This window comes from Stegodyphus dumicola, chromosome 7 (assembly GCF_044657685.1).
Source record: "Stegodyphus dumicola isolate Sdum_Otavi_A_Nest chromosome 7, ASM4465768v1".
In the NCBI taxonomy this organism is placed as follows: Eukaryota; Metazoa; Arthropoda; class Arachnida; order Araneae; family Eresidae; genus Stegodyphus; species Stegodyphus dumicola.
In genome coordinates this window covers 101,080,548-101,104,072 of record NC_140774.1, presented here as the reverse complement: position 1 = coordinate 101,104,072, position 23,525 = coordinate 101,080,548, and the positions used below count along the sequence as shown (strand labels likewise).

Genomic DNA, 23,525 nt, shown 5'->3' with positions numbered 1-23,525 from the left:
ATCAAGGCCTGATTTCAGCCGATGTCTAATTTTGATACTTCTGAATTTTTTTGTGCAAAAGTGTAATTCTAGCCAGAATGCAATGCAGCTTAATTATGACAGACTCCACTGTACAACTGAACTGTAGCATTAACAGAAAAGTTTAATGTTATATTTTATTCAGCAGTTAGTAAAACTGATATTGATACTAGATACAGAACGAAGGCTATTTAATAATTATCATTTATTAATTATTTTAAAGTACATAAAAACTGTTATTTATGTACTACAAATACTTTAAGAAATTTTTAAAACGTGCGAGGCAAGCTATCTACGGCATCGCCAGAGAAGGGTGACATTTTCGGAAAAACGGCAGGGGAAAACAGCTGCCACTTTCGACTACTGTTTACTCATAATACTGCGAGAATTTTCAGGGAATAGCAAAATGAGCAGAAAAATTTCAGCAACTAATTCAAAATTCGACTAAAACTTATTTTAAATTTTAACTTCAAAATTCAACTTGAGCAAGAAAACCCTCTCTGTCAAAATCAGAAAGAGGAGTTTTATGAGCTAAATTAATTTCACCAAAATATATTTAAGCAGATCAAAAGCCAACATAAAAACTCGCATATGTCTCTGTTTAATGAATACTTATAGTGTACCCTACACAAAGTAATGAGACACTTAAACTGAGCAGTTAGGTTATTCATAATGCATGAGAAGCAAGTGTCTGGCTATTTGGGAATAAAAAAAAAGAGAGAAAGAGTGAAAGAAAACCTAGCTTTTATGCTTAGTATCATATGTTATTATAGTGAACGTTCATGTGAAGTTTCATAATGAACTTTCTTTAAATAATGAACCTTTCATTTCTTTAATTATTTCACTTAGTATGTTACAAAATGACTTTCATGTGTGTCACTGATGATTCACAGCAGCCCTACTTTTCAGAACTGTGTGCATTAAATGTGATCCACAGGCTTTGTACTGTTTGAAGCTGTGGAGTCACTGGTGCTTCATAAACACACATGTTTTTAAAGTTAAAATTACTTCTGTGACCTCAGAAAGTTGCTCCGTATTCTTGGTTTTCAACTTCTGGAAGCTTTTTTCCATAAATTATTATATCATTTTAATATATATTTTCCTGCAATAACTTTTAAATAATTATTGTTAAGTGTGGAAGTAAGATACAAAGCTGTAAATAAAGAGGATTGTGTTGGTTAATGATAGAGTACAAGACTAGTGCCCATTTTAACCCATTATCCGCTGGTGTTGCGTTGACGCAACAGTCAAAATAAATGCGTATATAAAAATAACTACCTATGATATTTTATACCAGCAGATGATTTTGTGTAGGGAATATTATGAAGATTATTTCTGTAAAAAAATATTTGCCTTCAACAATCACTTTGTTTATAATAATTAATCTCATACTTTAAGCAAAATTTTCGACCTGGTATTTTTGCTGAAAATATTTAACGAAAGAATTGCCGTCTTTATGAGTGATCTATTTTTAGTCAAGGTAACCATTTATCAGAACATTACATCAGTCAGATGTTTATATTTGTGTTGGGAAGGAAAGAAAAACAGGTGTTGCGTTGACACAACGTCAGCAGGAAACGGGTAGTCAATCTCCTTTTGCACTCATTCCTTTCGATGTTCTGTTTCATGTTCTGGTTGTTTAAAAATGCCTAGAACGAGGTATCTTACATTAGAAGAAGCCCTTCAAAGATTTTTTGATGAAGAAACAGATGATGATAATGTTAATAATGACCAGAATGAAACTGATGTTGTTGTTGTTCTCCCAGAAATTGCAGAGGCTAGTGGCGAAGAAGAAAGGAATGGCAATGTTTTAAATAATGATAATGATATTTTACCAAATGATACTGCTGGGGAAGTTTAATGTCATGTAAGAAGTAAGTTTCAGCCTTCTAAAAGCAGTTATAGTCATACTAAAAAGTTTAAAAAGCAGAAGACTGAAATCTTGACGTGGATAAAAAAGGAACTGTTAGTTATGTCTCAGGAAGAACATGAAGAAAGAGATAGAAGAGAAATTAAAAGACAAAACACAAGGTATAACTAGTGCACAGATTTTTGATTTTCTTTTTGGTTTAGACATTTACTCTCTACTCTCTTCTCGTTGAACAAACAAATATATACGCTCAGCAAAAAAAAAAAAAAAAAGCTCAGAATTTATTGCATCTGAAGCCTATATGAGAAGATTTATCAGAATATTATTGCTTACAGGATATCATTCTTTACCTCAAGAAAAAATGTATTGGTCTTTTGATAAGACATTTCTGTTCCTGTTGTAAGAGAATTGATATCACGTTTGTAGTACAGGAATATGAAGCAGAATTTGCATTTGACAATAGTCAAATTAACAATACTGATAAATTACATGAGGTGAGACCGTATCTAAACTTACTCAATATCACGACTTTCTACCACTGGGAACAAAAAGTGTCTTTTAGATTTCACACGTGAGTTTGCATTATTCTTTTTGCAAACTCCTACTGAGAGTTTAGAATTAGCCAGAAATAGATCTGCAACAGGAAAACCTAGTAAATTCAGCATTAAAAAACCATTGCATGGAGATGGTAGACTTTATATCGTAAAGTCCGATGATAACAAAAGACTTCGTTGTAAAGAGTGTCATAGCCAGACTGTTTATAGATGCAAAGTATGTAATGTAGCTTTACATCATGATTGTAGGAGCTTTTCATGCTTGAACCTTTATTATATTAAATATTAAATTAATATTAGAATATTAAATTAATTACAAGTAAAGTGATTTGTAGATTTATAAAACGTTATACAGCTAAAAAGTAATCCTGCGCCCCACTCAAAAGAAACGTCACACGAGTGCAATCCTACTCACTAAACATCTGTAGTCTTATTCCGCTGATGTTGCGCGAACGCAACACTCGCGTTTTCCACAGGTAAGAGCATTTATTTTTTTTTATTTTCAATGTAAATTTATGTTATAAATGCTTAATTTAATATTTGTTATTATTTTCATGAGAAAAGAAACATTCCTTGTAGTTTTGGCGGTTAATGGGTTAAGATGCTTGTAACATACTACTTGTCTAATTTTACTAATTTTTACTATCAAGACAATGAACTCTTGTATTACTTTAAGGTGAATTAAATTGTAATCTATTTATTATTATTTAATTATCCATTTATTTATACATGTATATTCATATTAGGTACTGAACTAATTTTTAGGATAAATTAGACAGGAAAACACTAGAATTAAAAAATGGCCCGATACAGTATTTACCAGATTTTGCTGTGGCAGTCAACATGGTAATTGTTTCAAATTTATCTTATTATTAATTTACTCTCTTTCATTTGATTTTTATATTTCAATTCATTATTTACCTCATTATTATTAACTTAATTTATTAATATTTTTATCCTTTAGATTTCAATTAATTATTAATTGCGGTACTTTTCCGTTTTGCCAGCGTAAACGATAAAGTCGCCAATAATGGTTTAACTGATGCCAGACGGAATATCTTAGCTGGTAACCTTTTACGCCTCAGTTTCAAAACAAGTTGAAGCCATTTCTTATCAGATTGTTTCTTTCAATACTGGCATACAATAATATAGAATTTTTACACGATATTTAAATTTTATCCCCTAAGACAATTCACGGTAATAAGTCAATTAGTTCTAAGTCAATTAGGTTCTAAGTCAATTAGGTTCTAAGTCAATTAGAACGCAATTACACCGCTCATCCGAAGGCGAAATCAAGTGTTAAATTCATCAATTCTAATGAGAATGCACTAGCGAGGTAAAGCACTGCGGTTTTACATAATTTCTGAGTAAGCTATTCGTACGAATTGAAATAATTCTTGCATTTAAACTTGTGTTCCAAATTAAGATTTAACTTGAAATTAATGTAGATAATTACTGAGCGAATTAGATTTTAGTAGCGTAGTTTACGTGAGATGAGATCACTTGGGGTCACATGATACGAACCGGCGAATCAGGATATTGAACCATGAAATCATAGTAAATTCTTAAATTAATGTCTTTTTACAAATTTATTGTCTTTTTACAAAATTTTAAACCATATTAAAATGTTTATGCCTTCAAAATAAAAAAAAAATTCTTAGAATTAACATTTTTTATGTGTATATTGTATGTTGTCGCCAACAAAGTCTGCTTGGCGAGATTTGCGCCGGCGAAACGGAAAAGTACCTTAATTGCTTTACCTAATATTTTATTTAATATTTTTCCCCACGGAAAAGTATTAAATAAAATATTTATAATATTTGTTGTTGGTATTCTATAGAGATATAACATTTTTAATTTTAGAAATTAGGTCTTGGCTCTAATATTAGAAGTTTAGAGATCTTCACACATGAGCAATAAAGCACAGATATTCAGTAAAATAAGCAAATATTTGTGAAACTTTATAAAGATGTGATAAAAAGGCAATAAAATACCAAATTGATTTATAAATTCCATACATGTCTTCATAAAACAAGAGCTGCCTTTAGAATACTGACCAGTCTGCTAATTACACAAATAGACAAAATTGCCTAATTTTAATAAATATGAGCAGAAAATGTAGGCACAATTTAGCATGGCTAATTCTTATTGCTTAGAATGATTGGTACTACATTTTGAGGACCGTAAAAAATTGCAACGAAAATGTATGCGCAAAGGTGCCAAATCTAGCAAACGCGCCCATTTCACAGCGCGCCAAATCTAGCTATGTGCTGATTTCAGATTGCGTAAGTTTACATAGTTCTATATTTCTCAATATGTCATTGAAATACTAGTTTAACTTTTAAATCCTTTTTTAATATCCTAGGGATTTAACAATTTGGGAATTGCATATGACGAAAAGTCGGCAATAGAATTTTGGGTAAAGTACAGAATCCCCCACTGTTTGACGCGTTTTTAAGAACTGCACATACTCGGTATCCATGTGCACATCGACCTTTTTTCACTTAAAAAAAAAAAAAATCCCAGAATTGCACAAAAATGGCACTGCGCACACCCTTGGCTTTATCTATGTACCCATCGACCTAATTTCACTTAAAAAGTAAAAGAAAACTTACAAAAATCTAATTGTTTTTACCCTTGTAAAACGCGGCAAACAAATAAGTGAGTGATTCTGCACTTTACCGAGAATATTTTCAAAGAAAAGGCATCATTCATGTGGGAATCATGCCTCAACGAAGCACCAGATGTCGCTATCTATCACTACTCTGTAGGAACTCTCCAGGTTCCAGGATCTTCAGTTGGTTCGAGAAGTCCAAGAGAAGCGGTCTGACAGAACGCTCGCGAAGGAGCTACAACTAGACGCTTACTGGTCGTGTGTAGGCAATTGGACTTGGAACTTATCTAAAGTGACTGCACGTAAGTGTCAGCTGTGACTTTTACATCTCCATAGTGGAACCAGTGTGATTACTCTCCTAAACATATTTAATCCCTTTGTACATACTCATTCCGTTTATCTTTACTTCTATAATTCAGGAATAAAACCTGATACTTTGAATCATGAGTGTGATCTCTGTTTGATGATAAGACGTCACCCTCACAACTATGGGGGCTCCAAGCCGGCAAACTTCGAAAAAGGCACTGTGAAAACTTTTCCCTCTTTAAGATAGTGATACTTGTTTCATTTTAAAATGAGTTTCTTAAATAATTCAAACAAGAGTGATTTAAAATTAATTGCCGAAAAAATTGGAGAGAATGTTCCAGAAAATGCTAAAAAAGCTGACATTAGAAAAATTATAGAAAATTCTGATGTCTTCAAAACGAATACTGAATTTGTTCGTGGCATCGTCAAATTGATCGTCGAGGATCGGACACCTAAGACAAGTAATGAACACTATCTGTTAGAAATCGAACGTCTTAAATTAGCCCAAATTGAGAAGCAAATTGAGCTAGGAAATTTAAAATCACAATCATTATCGGGTGATAGAAGAAACGGACAGACTAGTGTTGAAAATTTACTGAAAAGCGTTAAAACGCTTACAATCTCTGTTCCTGAGCGGCCAGAGGCATTGCATTTGTTTTTCATTACTTTGGAAAAAGGTTTTGCCACCAAAGAAGTTCCCAAAGACTTACAAGCTGAGATACTAATTAATTTGCTAGGGGTTAAAGCAAATAATGTTTTAACGTATGCAACTGAAGAAGAATTGTCGAATTACGAAAAACTAAAAGAGTTGTTTTTAGTTTAATTTCAGCCGACACCTAGAGAGATTCTCAACACCTTTAAGCATGCTCAACGCGCAGCAAACGAATCGCATGCTCAATTTGCTTCGCAATTGACCGCAACATTTGAATACTACTGTCAGGTTAGGGAGACACAAAAGGATTTTAAAAAGTTATTTGATTTAATTTTTGCAGACAAATTGTATGAAACTTTGGATTTCAAAATGAAAGAATACATAGGTGTTCGTGAGGGCAGAACATGGTTTAATCCAACACAGTTAGGGCGAGAATGTGATTTATATTTTTCATCCCGAGGAAAATCATTGTCTGAAATACATAAGCCTAAAGTTCAGTCTAATGAATCGAAAGTACCAAGTGTTCAAAACCAAAGTATTAAGAATGACTCATTCCATCGTAGCAAACCTAAAAATAAACCGGATGTCATTTCGTCGACGCCAGAGAGATCATGTTACGTCTGCGGGGGAAGAGGTGAAAATTTTCGTTTCGCTAAGGATTGCGTAAAACGTAAACAAAGCGAATCACATAAGGAAACAGAAAGAAAAAACAAAACAAGTGAATAACATCAGTTTTATTCACGAGTTGCAATATGCTGATATTTTCGTAGAAAATAAAAAAATAAAAGCACTTATCGATTCAGGCGTTGAAGTTCCGGTCATAAATTCATCATTCATTCAAATAAAGACACCACTGGATGGTAAAATAATATTTAGCTCATGTTTTGATGAAATAAAAGAGGCAGATGTCGCTAGAGCAGGATTATCTTTAAATAGCAATTCACCAAGGTTAGAAATCATTGTTGCAGCCGTAAATAAATTATCTGTTCCTTTAATTTTAACACCAAACATTTATTCTCAACTTCTAAAAGTAAGTCGGGAAGACAAAAATGAAACATCTAATCCTGATACCGAAAATGATTTTAAAAGTGAATCATCATTACAAGAGTGTTTTTTATTAAATTTTGCAAATGTGATTGACGAATGTGATGTGGATTTCTTGTATGTTACTGATGTGAACATTTGTAAGGATCTATCATTATTGATTCGTAATTGATTCGATCCAAATAAAACTAAGGACACAAATTTAAAAATGAATATTGTGTTAAAAGATGATATTCCAGTATTGCAACGGTCTTGGAGATTACCGTTCGCTGAGCAAAAAATTGTTGATAAACAGATAGACGAGTGGTTGCAAAAGGGGATAATTAAACCATCTTGTTCCGAATACGCATCTCCAATTCTGTTATGTAAGAAACGTGATAAAACGTATAAAAACGTGATAAAATAGATTATGCGTAGACTTCAGACAGTTAAATAAAAAAGTAGTGAAAGATTCTTTCCCTATGGCCCAGGTAGAGGAAGTACTTGATCATTTGGGGGGAAGCGAAAGTTTTTTCAACTTTGGATTTGAAAAATGGCTTTTTCTACGTTCCAGTCAATGAAAGATGTACCAAATATTTAGCATTCATTTGTCATGCAAGTTTATTTGAATTTTTAAGAGCACCGTTTGGTTTGACCACCAGTCCTAGTGTATTTTTAAGATTTATCTATAATGTATTCAGGGAATTAATAAGGGATAATACAGTTGTAATTTACATGGATGATTTTATCATACCTTCCCGTGATGAAAATGAGGGATTAGAAAAACTTAAACGAGTTTTAAAAGTAGCTTCAGAAATTAGACTACAAATTAATTTTTAAAAATGTCAATTCCTTAAAAGAAAAATTGAATTTCTCGGTTATTTAATTGAAGAAGGTACAATTCGTCTATCTCCAAATAAGACCCTTGCAGTTAAAAATTTTCCTCAACCTAAGAACGCTAAGCAATTGCAACGCCTCCTAGGTCTCGCAGGCTATTTTAGAAAATTTGTACCTGGTTATTCGAAAATAGCCAAACCATTGAGTGATATGCTTTGCTATGGTGTAGAATTTGAATTTGGGCCAAGACAGAAGCAGGCATTTGACCACCTTAAAGAACTTTTGAGCAAAAGTCCTGTACTTAACATCTTTCAGCAGGGAAAAACTTTGGAATTACACACGGATGCTAGTCGTCATGGTTTCGGTGCAGTTTTGCTTCAACGCTCAGATGATGGACAGCTGCATCCTATCCATTACATAAGCAAGAAAACATCACCTCAACAAGAAAAAATGTCAAGTTATGAACTTGAAGTGCTAGCGATCGTTGAAGCCTTGAAAAAATTTCGAAGTTATCTCTTAGGCACAAAAATCAAAATAGTCACAGACTGCGATGCATTTCAGAAGACAATTCAGAAAAAAGATCTGACACCAAAGATAGCTAGATGGGCACTGCTACTCGAAGAGTTCGAATATGAAGTTATCCACAGACCCAATCAAGAGATGAGACATGTCGACGCATTAAGTAGGCATGCTGTGTGCATGGTCAATCGTTTGCAAAGTGAAATCACTACTAAGATCGCAACAGCGCAACAGGCTGATGAGTGTCTTCAATTATTGAAAACTCTGGTCGAGAAAGGACTTAGAGATGACTATCTGCTAAAAGATAATGTGTTGTACCTGCAGGAGAGAGGTCAAGAACTCATCGTTGTGCCGGAAGCGATGGAATTCGAGATCATCCGTGGCATACATAACAAAGGACACTTTGCTGTACAAAAGACAGAAGATCTGTTGAAAAGAAATTTTCACATTTTGAATGCTACAAAGAAAATAGACCACGTTATAATGAACTGTGTCGAGTGCATCCTCTGTAATAAAAAGCGAGGCAAAGCGGAAGGTCTATTGAACCCAATCCCAAAGGACAATATTCTGTTAAGCACATATCACATAGATTTTGTAGGACCCCTGACATCTACAGATAAGAGATACCAAAATATATTCACAGTGGTAGATGCTTTTACAAAATTTGTCTGGTTTTACCCAGTCAAGACAACATCAATGGCAGAAGCTGTACAGAAACTAAAAATCCAACAAGCTGTCTTCGGAAATCCTTCCAGAATTATCTCTGACAAGGGATCTGCTTTCACTTCAAAGGACTTTGAGGAATACTGTAAAGATGAAGGAATTCAGCACATACAAATCACAACAGGCGTTCCAATAGCCAACCCTTATCCCAGTGGAACCCTTATCCCAGTGCTTGCAAAACTGTCAGTAGATGATACTGCCAAATGGTTCAAATTTGTGCCTGACGTCCAAAGAATCATCAACAGCACCGTCAGTAGATCAACGAAATTCACTCCTTTCGAGCTGATGACAGGCATGAAAATGAGAAATAAGGCAGACCAAAGAATTAAAGAAATTCTCGATGAAGAATTCCTGATCTCCACCATCCAGGAGAAAGAGTCTATTCGTGAAGAGGCTAAAGCGAATATCTTAAAACTGCAGGAGGAGAACTGATGACAATACAATCGACGTCGTAGAACCGCTCCACTCTACAAAGTCAACGACCTAGTAGCCATTAAAAGAACCCAGTTAGGAGGCGGTCTCAAGCTAAGACCTAAATGCCTAGGACCTTATAAAGTGATCAAGATTAAGCCATATGATCGATATGATGTAGCCAAAGTAGGATCTCATGAAGGACCTGAAGCAACTTCCACTTCGGTAGACCACATGAAGCTTTGGTCTGATGACATCGCAACTTGAGATCATTTTGAAAACTATTTTTCAATTTTTTATTTTTTTATTTTGTGTTTTACAGATGTATTCAAGTGTTTGAAGGTCCTCATCTGTCGATGGCCGACTGTGTGGGAATCGTGCCTCAACAAAGCACCAGATGTCGCTATCTATCATTACTCTGTAGGAACTCTCCAGGTTCCAGGATCTTCAGTTGGTTCAAGAAGTCCGAGAGAAGCGGTCTGACAGAACGCTTGCAAAAGAGCTACAACTAGACGCTTACTGGTCGCGCGTAGGCGATTAGACTTGGAACTTATTTAAAGTGACCACACGTAGGTGGTCAGCTGTGACTTTTACATCTCCATAGTGGAACCAGTGTGATTACTCTCCTAAACATATTTAATCCATTTGTACATACTCATTCCGTTTATCTTTTCTTCTATAATTCAGGAATAAAACATGATACTTTGAATCGTGAGTGTGATCTCTGTTTGATGATAAGACGTCACCCTCACATTCATTATAAAAAATTATGTTTGAACAACCAACGAGATGAAATTATGCTTTAGCGATAAGTTGGCAGCGAAATAGCGATGCAGGCATCCATTCAGTTATGTTTAGCAATTTTTATATAAATTATAATAATGATCTGAAATAGTTATTTACTCTTATGCTTCCATTCAGTCATGTTTAGTCTTTTTCATATAAATTATAATAATAAAAAAGTATTATATGAAATTAACCTTTCATCTAAATTAAAACATCAATCTTAGATTGTTATTTACTATTATACTTCCTTTCTTGCCACAATTATTTTTGGCAGCATTGGCATCAACAATAGTTTGACGATTTTTTACGGCCCTCGAAACCGAATAGTACCGAATGATTTTACAAATAGCAGTCAAAAAATTATATGAATGGCATATAATGGTAACAGCAATTTCTCAGTTTGTTTCCATCAAAAGCACAGTCATATGTCACAAAATGCCAGTCCACACACAAAAAAAAATAAAATAAAATAAAATAAAAGTTCCCCCTCCCCTCCCAACAGAATACGTACTGCAGAAAAAGTAAAACCTGTACTGCAAGACTGTAATATGTCAAGAAAACATGTGAAAAGTTGAATGAATAATTTACGAACTTTTTGAAAGCAGAAAAATTTCCATTTTCTAATTCCAGTTTTTCCAAAATTTTAAGCCCTTGAGTTTGAAAATAAATGTTTTAATAAATTTCTTCCATGTATAAATAAACCCAGGGGAATTCGTAACATAAATGCGAGTCACTGATTTTACCAATACTAGCATTAACTATTCCAGTATTTAACTTTTTATCTGGCACTAAGATGAATTAACAATGGATTTATATAATTGATTTACTGATTAGGTTTGGAAATATATTAGAGTGCAATTTACATAAATCAAGCAAAGTTGAACTATAACCTTACATTTGGTGAATATGTGCATTTCATGATTTTGCATGTTACATGATATTTAACACTATATTAATATGCCAATACTATAGCCAACTTTCAAATACATGTAATTAATCTTGAATTCATTATCATATTTTTTTGAAAATTTGGTGTTCAGCAGCATGCCCTTCATGAAAAATTAGGATATGCTCCTGCTTAATCATTACTTTTTGCATAAAAAATGGGTTATTACAGGCATTTTTATGAAGACAACAAATCACGTACAAAAATTAAATAATATTTTACATAAATATTATAATTCTATGTGTGCTTCAATAGTCTTATATGTTTCAGCAAATTTGAGTAAAACATTACAGACAATCCAAGTAAAAATTTTAAGTTTTTCAAATAATCAGTAATTTGACGCTATGGGTTAACAATAATGTACATAAAACTAGAAAGAAAACCTGAGTGCATCCAGTAGTTGACCCACTGAGAACAACCATGAAATGCTTCAGACTGTGATTTTTCATTAGCATGATGAGGAAATAGAAGATCATAGCCTCCAGAGTGTAGATCAAGTTGAGATCCAAAGATATGACTAAAAAATAAAAAAAAATAAAAATTAAAAATTAAAAAAAAAAAAAAATACACATTTCTATCAATACTGTTATAAGAATTACAGAATTAAAATATTTAAATTTAAAAAAATGTTTCTTTAAAAATCAAGCAAGAAATTAATCTATTAGATAGCTTCATAAAAGTATCAGAATAAAACTATATTTTCTTCATTTATCATAATAAATTAAAAATTTAAAAATTACCAGAAATTCACCTATTGATATGAAAATACAGTAGTACCTGAGTATACATCTTCTCTGAAATACAACTTGTCCAACTTGATATGCTCCCTATTTAGATGGGGAAAGTTTTGTTTGGTATATGATATTTGTTTGGAATATGATTCAAGTTCAATGAGTCCAACTGCACACACTATACTTGTTTACCTCTTTTGATACAATGCTATGAGCATCAATACTCCTACTGCTACTATTAAGGAAAGAACCAGCATTATAAACAACTGAATTTTCACATGCCTTTGTGTTCCTTTTATCTAGAATTTTTGTAAATTTGTTTATAATGAGTTTCAAGAAAATTAGCAAGGAGAGTGAAGAAATGACAAAAATGGTTAGAACCAACATAGAAGTGAAAACAAAAATTGTTGAAAAATATGAAGATGGCCCTGCATGTTCGAAATTAAGCTTTCGCATACCATATGCCAAGAACAACAATACCTAAGACTGTGAAAAACAAAGATGCAAATTGGCAAAAGGAGTGAATTCAATTACCAAACAAAGATCAGTGACATTAGAGCATAATGAGAAATTGTTTTTGATCTAGATAACAGTAAAATAGCTGTCAAATAAGCCATAACTGCATTGTCTGCAATGACCAAACAATGGCACATTTCCAAAAGGCAGAAGCAATGTTTTTCAGACAAATTTTTGATGACCTGATGAACCTCAACAAAGTCCGAGTAAGGACCCGATTGAAGAAAAGAGACAGAAAAGATAAATAAATTTGGTAAATTTTCATTTATGCACAGTGCAGTCATAAGTAGTTAATTCGGACACCCATAATCCGGAATGATCTATAATCCGGACCTCAAAGCTACAAACTTTCTGCGCATGCGTCAACACAGCTGCGAATATGCGTGTGCGCATGCGCATAATACGTTTACCCATGCGCATGTATTAATGTATAATGGATGGTATAAACTAAGCTAAAATTATCTAATTCAGTTAATGTTGCAGATTGCATTGTTCCTTAATCTTCGAATTGGATCCGGCTTATTATTTTTTGCAGACTGTTAGAGCAATTTTATAAAAGTAAGCTTGAACTTTTGATTATGTCAAATAGAATTTCCGATATATATTTACTAATATGTAAAGGATCTAAAAAGCGAAAGTATGTTTCGAAGTCCACTAAACAAAAAGTGGAATTGCTGCAAAAAATGGATAAAGGCATATCCTTCGTTTCTCTAACCATTCCGAAATCTGTTTATCAATTTCACGCTGCTCTACGGGTAGGGGGGGGGGTAAACGCCACGGCGCGCAATGAATTGGAAGTTGATCTGTCAGCACTATCCTTATCTTCAAGGCAGATGTTTTTATTTTATTTGGCTTATAATTCCTTACTAAATGCAGTATTTCATCTCGATGTACTCCGTCTTCGATATGATTTAAATCAAATTCCTCATCATTATAATTTGCTTCTGATAGTGAAAAAAGTGACACAGAGGTTATTGAAAACAAAAAAATTTCGATTGACAAGTTAGTTGGTATTCTCGGCACAGCAATTAACGGGACTTGAACAGCGTAACTTTGTAACTGAACAAGAAATTATGACTGTTTATAGAATTAAAGAGAAAGTATTATCACATAAAACGAAGCAACTTAAACAACTTGCATTGAAAGATACGAGTTATTTAATAAAGTAAAAACAAAAGCTTCTTTTTTTTTTTTTTTTTTTTTTTTTTTTTTTGTAAATTTTGATACCCTTAGATCATAATTGTTCTTTATTTCATAAATTACGGTTTCATATTTTTAATTTTATAATTTTTGCATGCCATCTTACCAGACTTAAACTGATGATGTATAATCCGGAAAAATCGATAATCCGGAATCGCCGAAGTCCTGATGAGTCCGGATTAACGACTTTTGACTGTATGTATTTCCCCTATTCTGTTTTTATTTTAATGCTAGATAGTATTATAATAATAACAACGGAGTTTTTTTTAATAAGAACAAATTATTTGCCCTTTATATCTTATTGGACAGGTTTGTCTGGCATATATCTAGTTTGGTAAAAGTCCAAGAATTGAGGATGGATTAATGACCTATGCCAAAGTAACACTGAATGCTACTTTTATTTCAGGACTGTATAGAAAGGTAACAGAGATGTTTCACAAGAACAATTGTACATCAAGCTGTAGCTGAAACTGCTATATATTCAAAATGTGTTGAATTGTGTGACAGTGATAAATACTTTTTGTTTTTCAGGCCCAGAAGCCTGTTTTAATAACAACAGTAGTTCAGAGTAGCACATAAAGAAAATTCAAGAATTTTCAAAGAATGTTTAAAAATACCATTACAAAACTGGAACTGCAAGCATTTGAATATGGAGTTTTACGTTAGAAAATAAACATTTTCATTTAAACTATTAAAAGTTTTTCTGAATTTTAAAATAAAATATCATATTTTGTCAGACTCAAAACTTAACTTAATTTTTTTTATAAAATAGAAAATAAATACTTTTCAAAAAGAAAAGAGGAATACTGGATGAAAAAAAAATTAAAAATCATTTACCTTTTATATGCACCAAGAATGTGAAATCAAAATTTTTAACATGAGGATGAGGAAATTTTCAAATTAAAAAACAGGTATTATCATGCATGAATTATAGATTTGATTTAGCTTAAGTTTTTACAGTTTTAGAAATTTGAATTTGATTCAAATTTCTAAAACAAACTTGATTAAATATTATTTGATACTTATTTACACTTCTTTAGTGCTACATTCTCAGTTTTCATTTTGGCATTAACAGCAGAAATAAGTTGTTCCCCCCCCCCAATCTAATTCAGAATGCAAAGCATATTAAAACTCTGCATTTGTATAAACTCGACACCAAATCTTTGATTTAATACACAGCTGGAATAAAATCTAAAATTTCTTTGTAGCAACTGGATTCTAACTCTCTCAAATGGCTAGTGTCAGCCTTTTGCAACAATCTCACACAGCTTCTACTTCTGTGCAAAGTTTAGAGCAACCAACATAACAATACCAAAATTGCTATCTCTAATTTAAGCAGGATTGCAGCTTTAAACGCAAGCAAATTAGGCCACTATCTAAGGTGCCATTTTTGGCACCAGCTAAGTTGTTCTCAGAACTGATATTTATTTCACTTGATTTATATGAGGTGTGAACTGTAGCCTCAGCAGTTAACAGCCCACAAATGGTACTGGAGAAGAAAATTTCAAAGGAATAAGGCATGTTTCAGTATCATGGTCAAACAGATACAGCTTACTATCCAAACTTAGAGTACAATGATAATTTTTTTATTAATGCACAATCAGTGTTAGAGCCAAAAATGATGGATCTTGAGTGAATTGACATACTTAATATATGCTAAAAGTTGACTCTATTATATTTAAGGAAAACTAATATTCTGTGTACCTTCAAATATTGATATCTGATGGCTGTACATTAAAATTTTCTATTGCAATTAAAAGACATGCTTTAATATTTGATTAACTTTTATACAGAACATTAGACAGGGAAAATGTTTTGAAGTACTCGATACAGTACCAAGTCTGAGATCCAGTAGGATTTCAGTGATTCCAGACTTCGGAATTTTTTGGGTTTTAGATCATCAGTTTAAATCTACTAAAATGGGATATAGAAATTATAAGATGAAAAATCTGAAATAGTTGTTTATGAAATAATGAAGCATTTATAATATCAAGAGAATCAAAATTTACTCCCCCCCCCTTCCAGCCAAAAGAGCTGAATATATTACAGTGAAATTCTCAGCTATAACAGATGAAAGTGGAGCAAAACAAGATTACAATCAACATTGTGGAGCTTAGAAAGGATACTGAAGCCAAAATAGAAGATGTGAAAATGACAGTATTGGCAGCTGAAGAATCAAAGAATGAAGAAATGAATGATGTAGCTGGTGAAGTGTCTGAGAAAGATTAAAGAAATGAAGGATGAAACACTTTAAAAGACCTAAGAAGGAGAACAAAAAAATGAAGAAATGAAAGATGGAGAAAAAAACTTTTGATTCTCAAGTGGCTGAAGTGAAAATGATTATTTGTAAAGATGAAGAAATAAAAGAAGTGCCTAGTAAAGCATCTGAAAAAAGATGAAGAAATAATTCATGGAAATAAAGTTCCTGGTTTTCAAGTGCCTGAAGTAGAGATGGAAGAAAGTGAAAATGCGACTATTAAGTTGCTAGAAACTGATAGTGAGGTTACGAAGTCACAGCAAGTACTGAACCACCTGAAAATTCATGTGATGCAGAGATAGAAGAAGCTGATATACAGCTTAAGCACACGGTTCTAGTATTGCAAAAAAATACACCCACTTCACAAACTGTGTGTCTCATAATACAAGTTGAACAGATACAAACTTGATTTTAAAACAGAATACTTCAGTTTGTAAAAAATCAGATTCTTTTTATAACTCTAATGCAAAAATCAGAACTGGTTTTCAGGAAGTAGAGGAAAATAAGCATGTATCAACTGCTAAAAATACTGAGGTGAACTGTACACATAATGCGAATAAACTACAGAATGGAGAGCAAACTGTTTCAGATCTTCCTGTGGATAAGAAACCTGAAAGGACTTTAGATTGTTCAGATGTGTTGCAGATTGTTTCAGCCTGTTTATCGTAGTTTTTTGATGACTGTAAACATGTCTACCTACTGTGATATGCAAAACAGAAATACAACTGAGAATGGCAGTGAAAAAGTAATTAACCAGGGTATAACTTGATAAAAAGCCTGAAATTCATTCTGAACTTTAATTTAAAATTGTTATGTAGTTAATTTGTGTATATTATTTGTATGTAGTTATTTGTAAATACTGTAAACATTTGTTTCTTTTGTTTTTATTTACCTTTTTGATTGTTTTGTTTATTTGTACTGAATTTGGCTTCTGACCAAGCATTGTACTAACCAGAAAGTGCAGTCCTTGGGAGGGGGCAGTGTTGCAAAATGCTCAACTGCGATGAGATAGCTTCTCCGCAAAGAAGGGCTGGGAATGCTAGATTTGGAACGAAATTGCCCATTTGGCGATATGCCATAGACAAAGCGAAAACATATTGTTAAAACTCTCACCATTAAAACTCTTACCAATTACCACGTAATTTGCGCATCCATACGGCCAAACTAAAAACAGAACTATAGAGCTAGTAATAGATGCATGAATGAAAGATGCAACTCATAAATTTTTCTCTACCAAATACCACGTAATTTACACATCCATGTGGCCAAACTAAAAACAGAACTTTAGAACTAGTAATGGACGCATGAATGAAAGATGCAATTCATAAATTTTTCTCTTCTAATACTCCTTCTCTAGTTGGTAATATGTGTGTCAAAATATATTATATTATAGAAGTGCCTTCTTTTGTGATGCATAGTGATTATCTTCAATTAATAATAAATTATTCCCAGATTATTTTGGATTAGAACAAAGAAAGATCTTCAAAAAAGGTAAGTCTTTATTTTTAGAATGTTTAGTCTTGAGATTAACATCACACATTTTTTGGCATCTCCTGTTGTGATGAGATTGAATTAAGAGAAGATAATATTATTGATTTTATGTATTTTGAACTTGAAAGGCATTCTTATTGGATTCATAAGATTTTATATTCTTATGAATAATTTATTTAGTTAGATATTTTTAGTAGAATTATAATTAAAATTATTTTATTTCCCCGTGCAATGCAGCACGAGACATAGTTTAAGAGAAAGCTCTACCGGAAAAGTAAAAATACACGAGCACATGCATTTTACATTTAATAAATAGATATCTCGTAATTTATATTTAAACTGAATATATGCAATTGACTGCTGTGTTAGCTGTAACCATAATTCTACTCTTTTGCTTTCCAGAAATCTCGAGAAGCAGAAATTACAAGAATCTCTCGCGACCGATTTAAAGCTATAAAAAGCCAGAGAGAGAACATCTCATCTCAGTAGTTGTTTAGTTAGCTGCTGTTGTTATTATTTGCGAGTTCAACGTGAGATCGGATTAGCTTTTTCTTTGCATAGCGTCGTATTCTATTTATTGTTTTTAGTAGTTTAAAGTATAATTACTGATTATATTGCATGATATTTTGAACAACTGTATGGATATCTCTGATGAAAATTCCACCATTTTGTTATATTTCTTTTGATAAGAATAAATTTTATTAACCTTTTATCGGACTTATGCATTCAATCTATTACAAACACATATGTATATTATATGTTTTGATTCAGTAAACATGTCGTTACAAGATATTACTAAACTAAAGAAAAAGAGAGGTGGTTTGAGAATGTCTATTACCAGAATTCTTAAGAAAATAGAATTAGAACTAGATAAGTCTTCTATTGATATAAATTTGCTAGAAGAAGATTTAGAGCTGTTGAATAATAAGTTTGAATCTCTTAAGATAGCTGATTCTGAAATCGAAAGATTTTTGAAACCAGAAGTATTAGATGAAGAGATTCAAACTACAGATGAATATCGTGAAAGGATTCTGCTATGGAAATTTACAGCCAAAAAATGGATTCAGTTGTTAAACCAAAACTCTACCGTAAATGATACAAATCTATGTAATTCTCAATTATCTTCTCAAACATTAGAAAAATACAGATGAGAATGCATTAAATTGCAGAAAATATCTATTCTGAAATTTTACAACGATGTCAGCCAATGGCTTTCATTTTGGAACTGTTTTGAACTGGCTATTCACAAAAAGAATCCTTAGAAAAAGTAGATAAATTTATTTATTTGCATGCACATTTAGGAGGAACTGCATTAAAGTACAATGAAAGGATTTTCACTTTCTTCCGAAAATTATGATTCAGCTATTAATTTACTACAAGCTAGATTCAGAAGTAAAGACGTGTTGATTAATACACACCTGGAGAATTTACTGAAAATTAAAATTTTCAGAAATTCTAAAGAAATTAAAGCGTTTAAAAAATTATTTGATCGCTGTCAGACTCACATACACAGTTTAGAAGCATTAAATGTTGCATCTGACACTTATAGAAGTATTCTATGTCCAATTCTCTTTAAGTCCCATTTCTGATTTAATCCTTGAATATAATAAACAAGAAAGGGAAAGTTTAAAATATGATTTACACAATCTAATAGGATTTATTTCTCAGCAATTAACTGCAGAAGAAAAAACTGCTTTACAATCAAAACAAGTGGTGCCGATAATCTCTCCTCCCTCCCCCGACAAAAAAAACATAAAAGCAAGCTGTCAATTTGGCATAATAAACGGACACCAGATGTAGCATCTGTGTCACAATTATTGCCTAGGGATGAGAATCGAAATTATAAACATTCAAAACTACATATTTTGTGATTCAGATCATCAAAGTTCAGAATGCCTGAATGCAATTCGTTTAACCTTAGCGGCAAGAAAGTGAAAATTAATAAACAACGGAGGTTGTTTTAAATGCTTGAAACCGAAACATATTTCTCATTTGTGTAAAGCCAAAGTCAAATGTTCCATCTGCAGTAAAGCTCTTTTTGCAATAATGTGTCATACTTTTAATGATGATTCTCAAGGAAATAATTCTACAGACATTAATGGGATAGAAAATGATAAAAAGGACAGTGCTCTGACCAATAGATCTTGCATGCAGTTAGTTAATTTGCAAACTTTACAATGAGCATTATCAAGTCAACTGTGAACATTATCAAGTCGGAGAACCAGAGCAGGCTCAATGATTCGCATCTAGACAATTGCTTGCATGCAGGAACCTCAGAGTATGAACCTAACGTACATATGTTGGTGGACGAAATTCAGTGTCAAAAATCGCATTAAGTGCAACATCATAAACAGAAGAGACACGGCTATATTGTAAGTAATAAAAACTTTGTGCATGAAATGTATATTTTGTTTCTATCTCAATTCATTTTTTCGATCTTCTTTATGAGGGCATGTTTTTTTCTTACGGGCTAGCATTAACTAGTAACATGATAATATCGTGACAGGATGGCCTGAATATCACACGGGACAGAAATGTTATACAGTGCCTGCTTCGCTTTCTGAAACTGCCTTGTGTGCCCCACCACCAAAATAGGTTCAATACCACTGCTTTAACTGCATTCAATGCCATTTGGTTAAAACATTTACATACACTGTTCTCTTCTGAGGTGTAAGCATTTGTACATTCAATACTAATTCCATTTTCGGTTGAGAATTGCCTGTTACAGAATTCACTACCGTTACTGATACATATACAGTACAAAGTCCATAATCCGGACTTCGATGATTCCGGATTTAAGATCATCAATTTAAATCTGGTAAGATGGCATGCAGAAATTACACAATTAAAAATATGAAACCATCATTTATGAAATAAAGAGCAATTATGATCTAAAGGGTATCGAAATTTACAAAAAAAAAAAAAAAAAAAAAAAGCTTAATATTTATTTGTTTACTTTATTAAACATTTCTTTTAACGTGCATGCGTAAAGCATACATTATGCATAGTCAAAATTAGAAAATTGCAACCATAAAACTATTTGATGTGTATTCGTGATATTTATAATGACGAGGAAATTGATTTAAATTATATTGGAGTACATTGAGATGAAACACTACACACATGTTTAAGTTGCTTCATTTTTTGTGATAAACGCTCATGTGTAAACATTAAAATCGGCGTGCGTAAAGCATAAAAAAAATAAGTTTGTGACTTTGAGGTCAGGATAATAGACGTCCGGATTACAGACTTTGTACTGTACTAATTAATTTTCTAACCATCCATTTTTTAATTTGCCAATGATAGTTTCTAAAGTTACTGAAGCATTAATTTTTATTTTTCATAGAATATACAATTACTAATCTACTACAGTCATCTATGACAGTAAGGAAATATTTACTCCCATCTTTAAAATGGAACTGGGAGCAAGCCACAAACATCTAAATAAACCAACTGCAATGGTTTATTTATTGGATGTTTTTGGAACAGGTTTAAAAGATATTCTACTAGATTTAGCACAAAGGTTTACGTTTCTCCACTGGTTTTTCAGTTTTGGGTAATCCTTTCAAATTTTCATTTTTACTAGCATTCTGAATATAATCAAAATTTATGTGACAATATCTTTGATACCATAACGTCACATCATCTACTAATTTAACTTCCATATTGTGGCCAGCTTCCTTTTCTCTGTTACTTACATTTATATGACTGATTTTTACATGACAGTCTGTCATACCATTTCACGTAATACAATCTATCCAAGTTATTGAAGTATATTCACATTTCACCATTTGGACCTACAATTGGGCACTTGCTTTTTCAGACATTGCTACCAATAGTAAATTTTTTTTTTAGATTTGGATACTTTAGATACGGATTTTTTTTTTTTTTTTTTTTTTTTTTTTTAAATACAACCTATAGTGGAATTCAAACCAATTTATTCAATTTACTACTTTTACTGCAAATCCGACAGTATCTTTCCTTAATACATTACTTCGAAAATTTCTTACGGCTAGAGATACACATATATCACTCATTTCTTCAAAATATATCTTTAAATTTCTGTTACTGAAGAAGTGAGTTGTATCGGCTGTATCTGCAATTCAATTAAAATTATCTGTTGTCAAAACATAATTTTTTACTATTTTATCATCTGTTTTAAACTTCTGATTTTTATTTCAATTTTCTTTAGACTGTGTAATTAAGTGTTCAAATTTATGACATCTATGATAAGGCCCTTGCCCGTATGATGAGCAAGTGTGAAAGAAAAGTCCCAAATGTAGCTCATGCATGTTGTAAGAGGCAACTACAATGGGAACCCAGCATCTAATAGCTGGAAATACTGCCCCTGGGGATTATATCAGGGGACTAGTCCTATAGAACATCCCCATTCCTGGAGGGAAAAAAATCCTGTTTTGAAGTCTCAACTAGTGAATAACCAGTACCCTTCTCATAGACAAACTTGAAAAAGGATTAAGCACTTAATTTTTAGCTTGTGGAATGTCCTCTATCATTCTATGGCCCTGCAGGAGCTTATACAGGAACTTGTTAGGTACAAAGGTAGATACTGCAACAGTCCAGAAATTGAGGTGGGCTTGGCAGGGTATAGCTGACAAGAAATCTTATAGACTACAGCTGTCATAATAAAAAGCACACAGAGGGAACGGGTGTCTTGGTAACTAGGAGAATAAAACATTTAATTTTGGATTTTAAGGCTATAATGCAGAGGTTATGCAAGTTAGGCATTGGGAGGGGGGTAGATTTTTCAATTATAGTATTATTAACACATGCCCCTACTGAGGAACAGAAGATGAAGAGAAAGATATATTTTATGAAGAGCTCTCAGAATGTTTTAGGAGCTGTCCACTTAATGATATTAAACTTTTACTTGGTGATCTGAATGCTAAAGTGAGTAAGAAGGATGACTTTAGCCCCAACATTGATATGCATAGTGCACATGATAAATCTAGTGATAATGGAATCTGCCTTGCTGTGTTTTCTATTGCATATGACCTAGTGACTAACAGTACCTGCTTTGAGCATAAAAATATGTACAAATATAACTGAAAGGCACCAGATGGAGCAACTTTTAATCAAACTGATCCCGTTCTTATTGATATTAGGCATTTCACAAACTTGATTAATGTTAGAACTTTTAGAGCAGCTAATATGGATTTCCATCACTTTTTAGTTCTAGCCAGAATAAGAGAAAAATCTCCAGTGCTAACAAAGAATGACTTACGAAACTACAAAGGTTAGATTTTAAGAAATTTAACCCCTTACTCATTGCGAAATCTTGACAAAATTTATTCAAAAATCATCATTTTTTTTTTATGAATGCTTTTTAATGCTTATGAAATTTTAAATAAATTCACATAAAAACACTATATTTTTCGTTAAATTTAACAGTTTTTTTAAATATGGAAAATTTTTTATTAACTTACTTTGTTTTATTTTATATTTGGCTTTCCTCTTTTACCCAAGTGAAATGCTTTAATATAGGCATTTAGATTACATGTAAATTTTGGAGAGAGAAAAATCACGTGCATTTAAATAACGCACACTATTATCTGCAAATGGTGAGGCTTTTATTCAACATCAATAATAGCTGTAATATTTTTTTCAAAAATTAATAATTTTTCTGGGTATGGTAAAGTTTGAAACATGGTATGCACAGTCCTACATTGCAATCTTTACAATAATACCTCGTTTCTCTCCTAATTAGTTTTCCATTTGCATTTTTCTTTGATGAACACACTTTACATTCTCTGAAACGAATTTCTTTCTTTTTCTGTAGGTGGTATAGTTTCCAAAAAATGTCATTCAAATAAATGATTTGATGGCGTTTCACTCGATGGATGACATCGTCTTGAAAAACTGATAAAAGTATGGTATTTGTCAATTATTTCATCGATTAAATCCAGTCTAAACTTTAGATGTGACTTTTTTCCACCTACTTTTTTATAAACTTGAAAAGCGTTGAAAACAGCTTGGTCTAAAAAGTGAAAGAATATTTTTCTATAATATTTTTTTCCACCGTTTCTTGCTACTTGATAACTAGAAAGATACTG

At 32.4% G+C, this 23,525-nt stretch overlaps 1 protein-coding gene across 5 annotated transcripts in view; it reads right to left on the bottom strand.

Annotated features, from left to right (window-relative positions):
- CysRS-m (cysteine--tRNA ligase-like protein, mitochondrial) overlaps positions 1-23,525 on the bottom strand; it is a 185,809-nt gene that overhangs the window by 96,516 nt on the left and 65,768 nt on the right. For all 5 annotated transcript variants that reach the window (XR_015042169.1, XM_035370666.2, XM_035370667.2 and 2 more), the window contains exon 7: positions 11,643-11,776. Coding sequence is in view for 4 of the 5 variants with exons in the window: in XM_035370666.2 (XP_035226557.2) it covers positions 11,643-11,776 (134 nt within the window). In the remaining variant the exon portion in view is untranslated. The remainder of the gene's footprint in view (positions 1-11,642; positions 11,777-23,525) is intronic.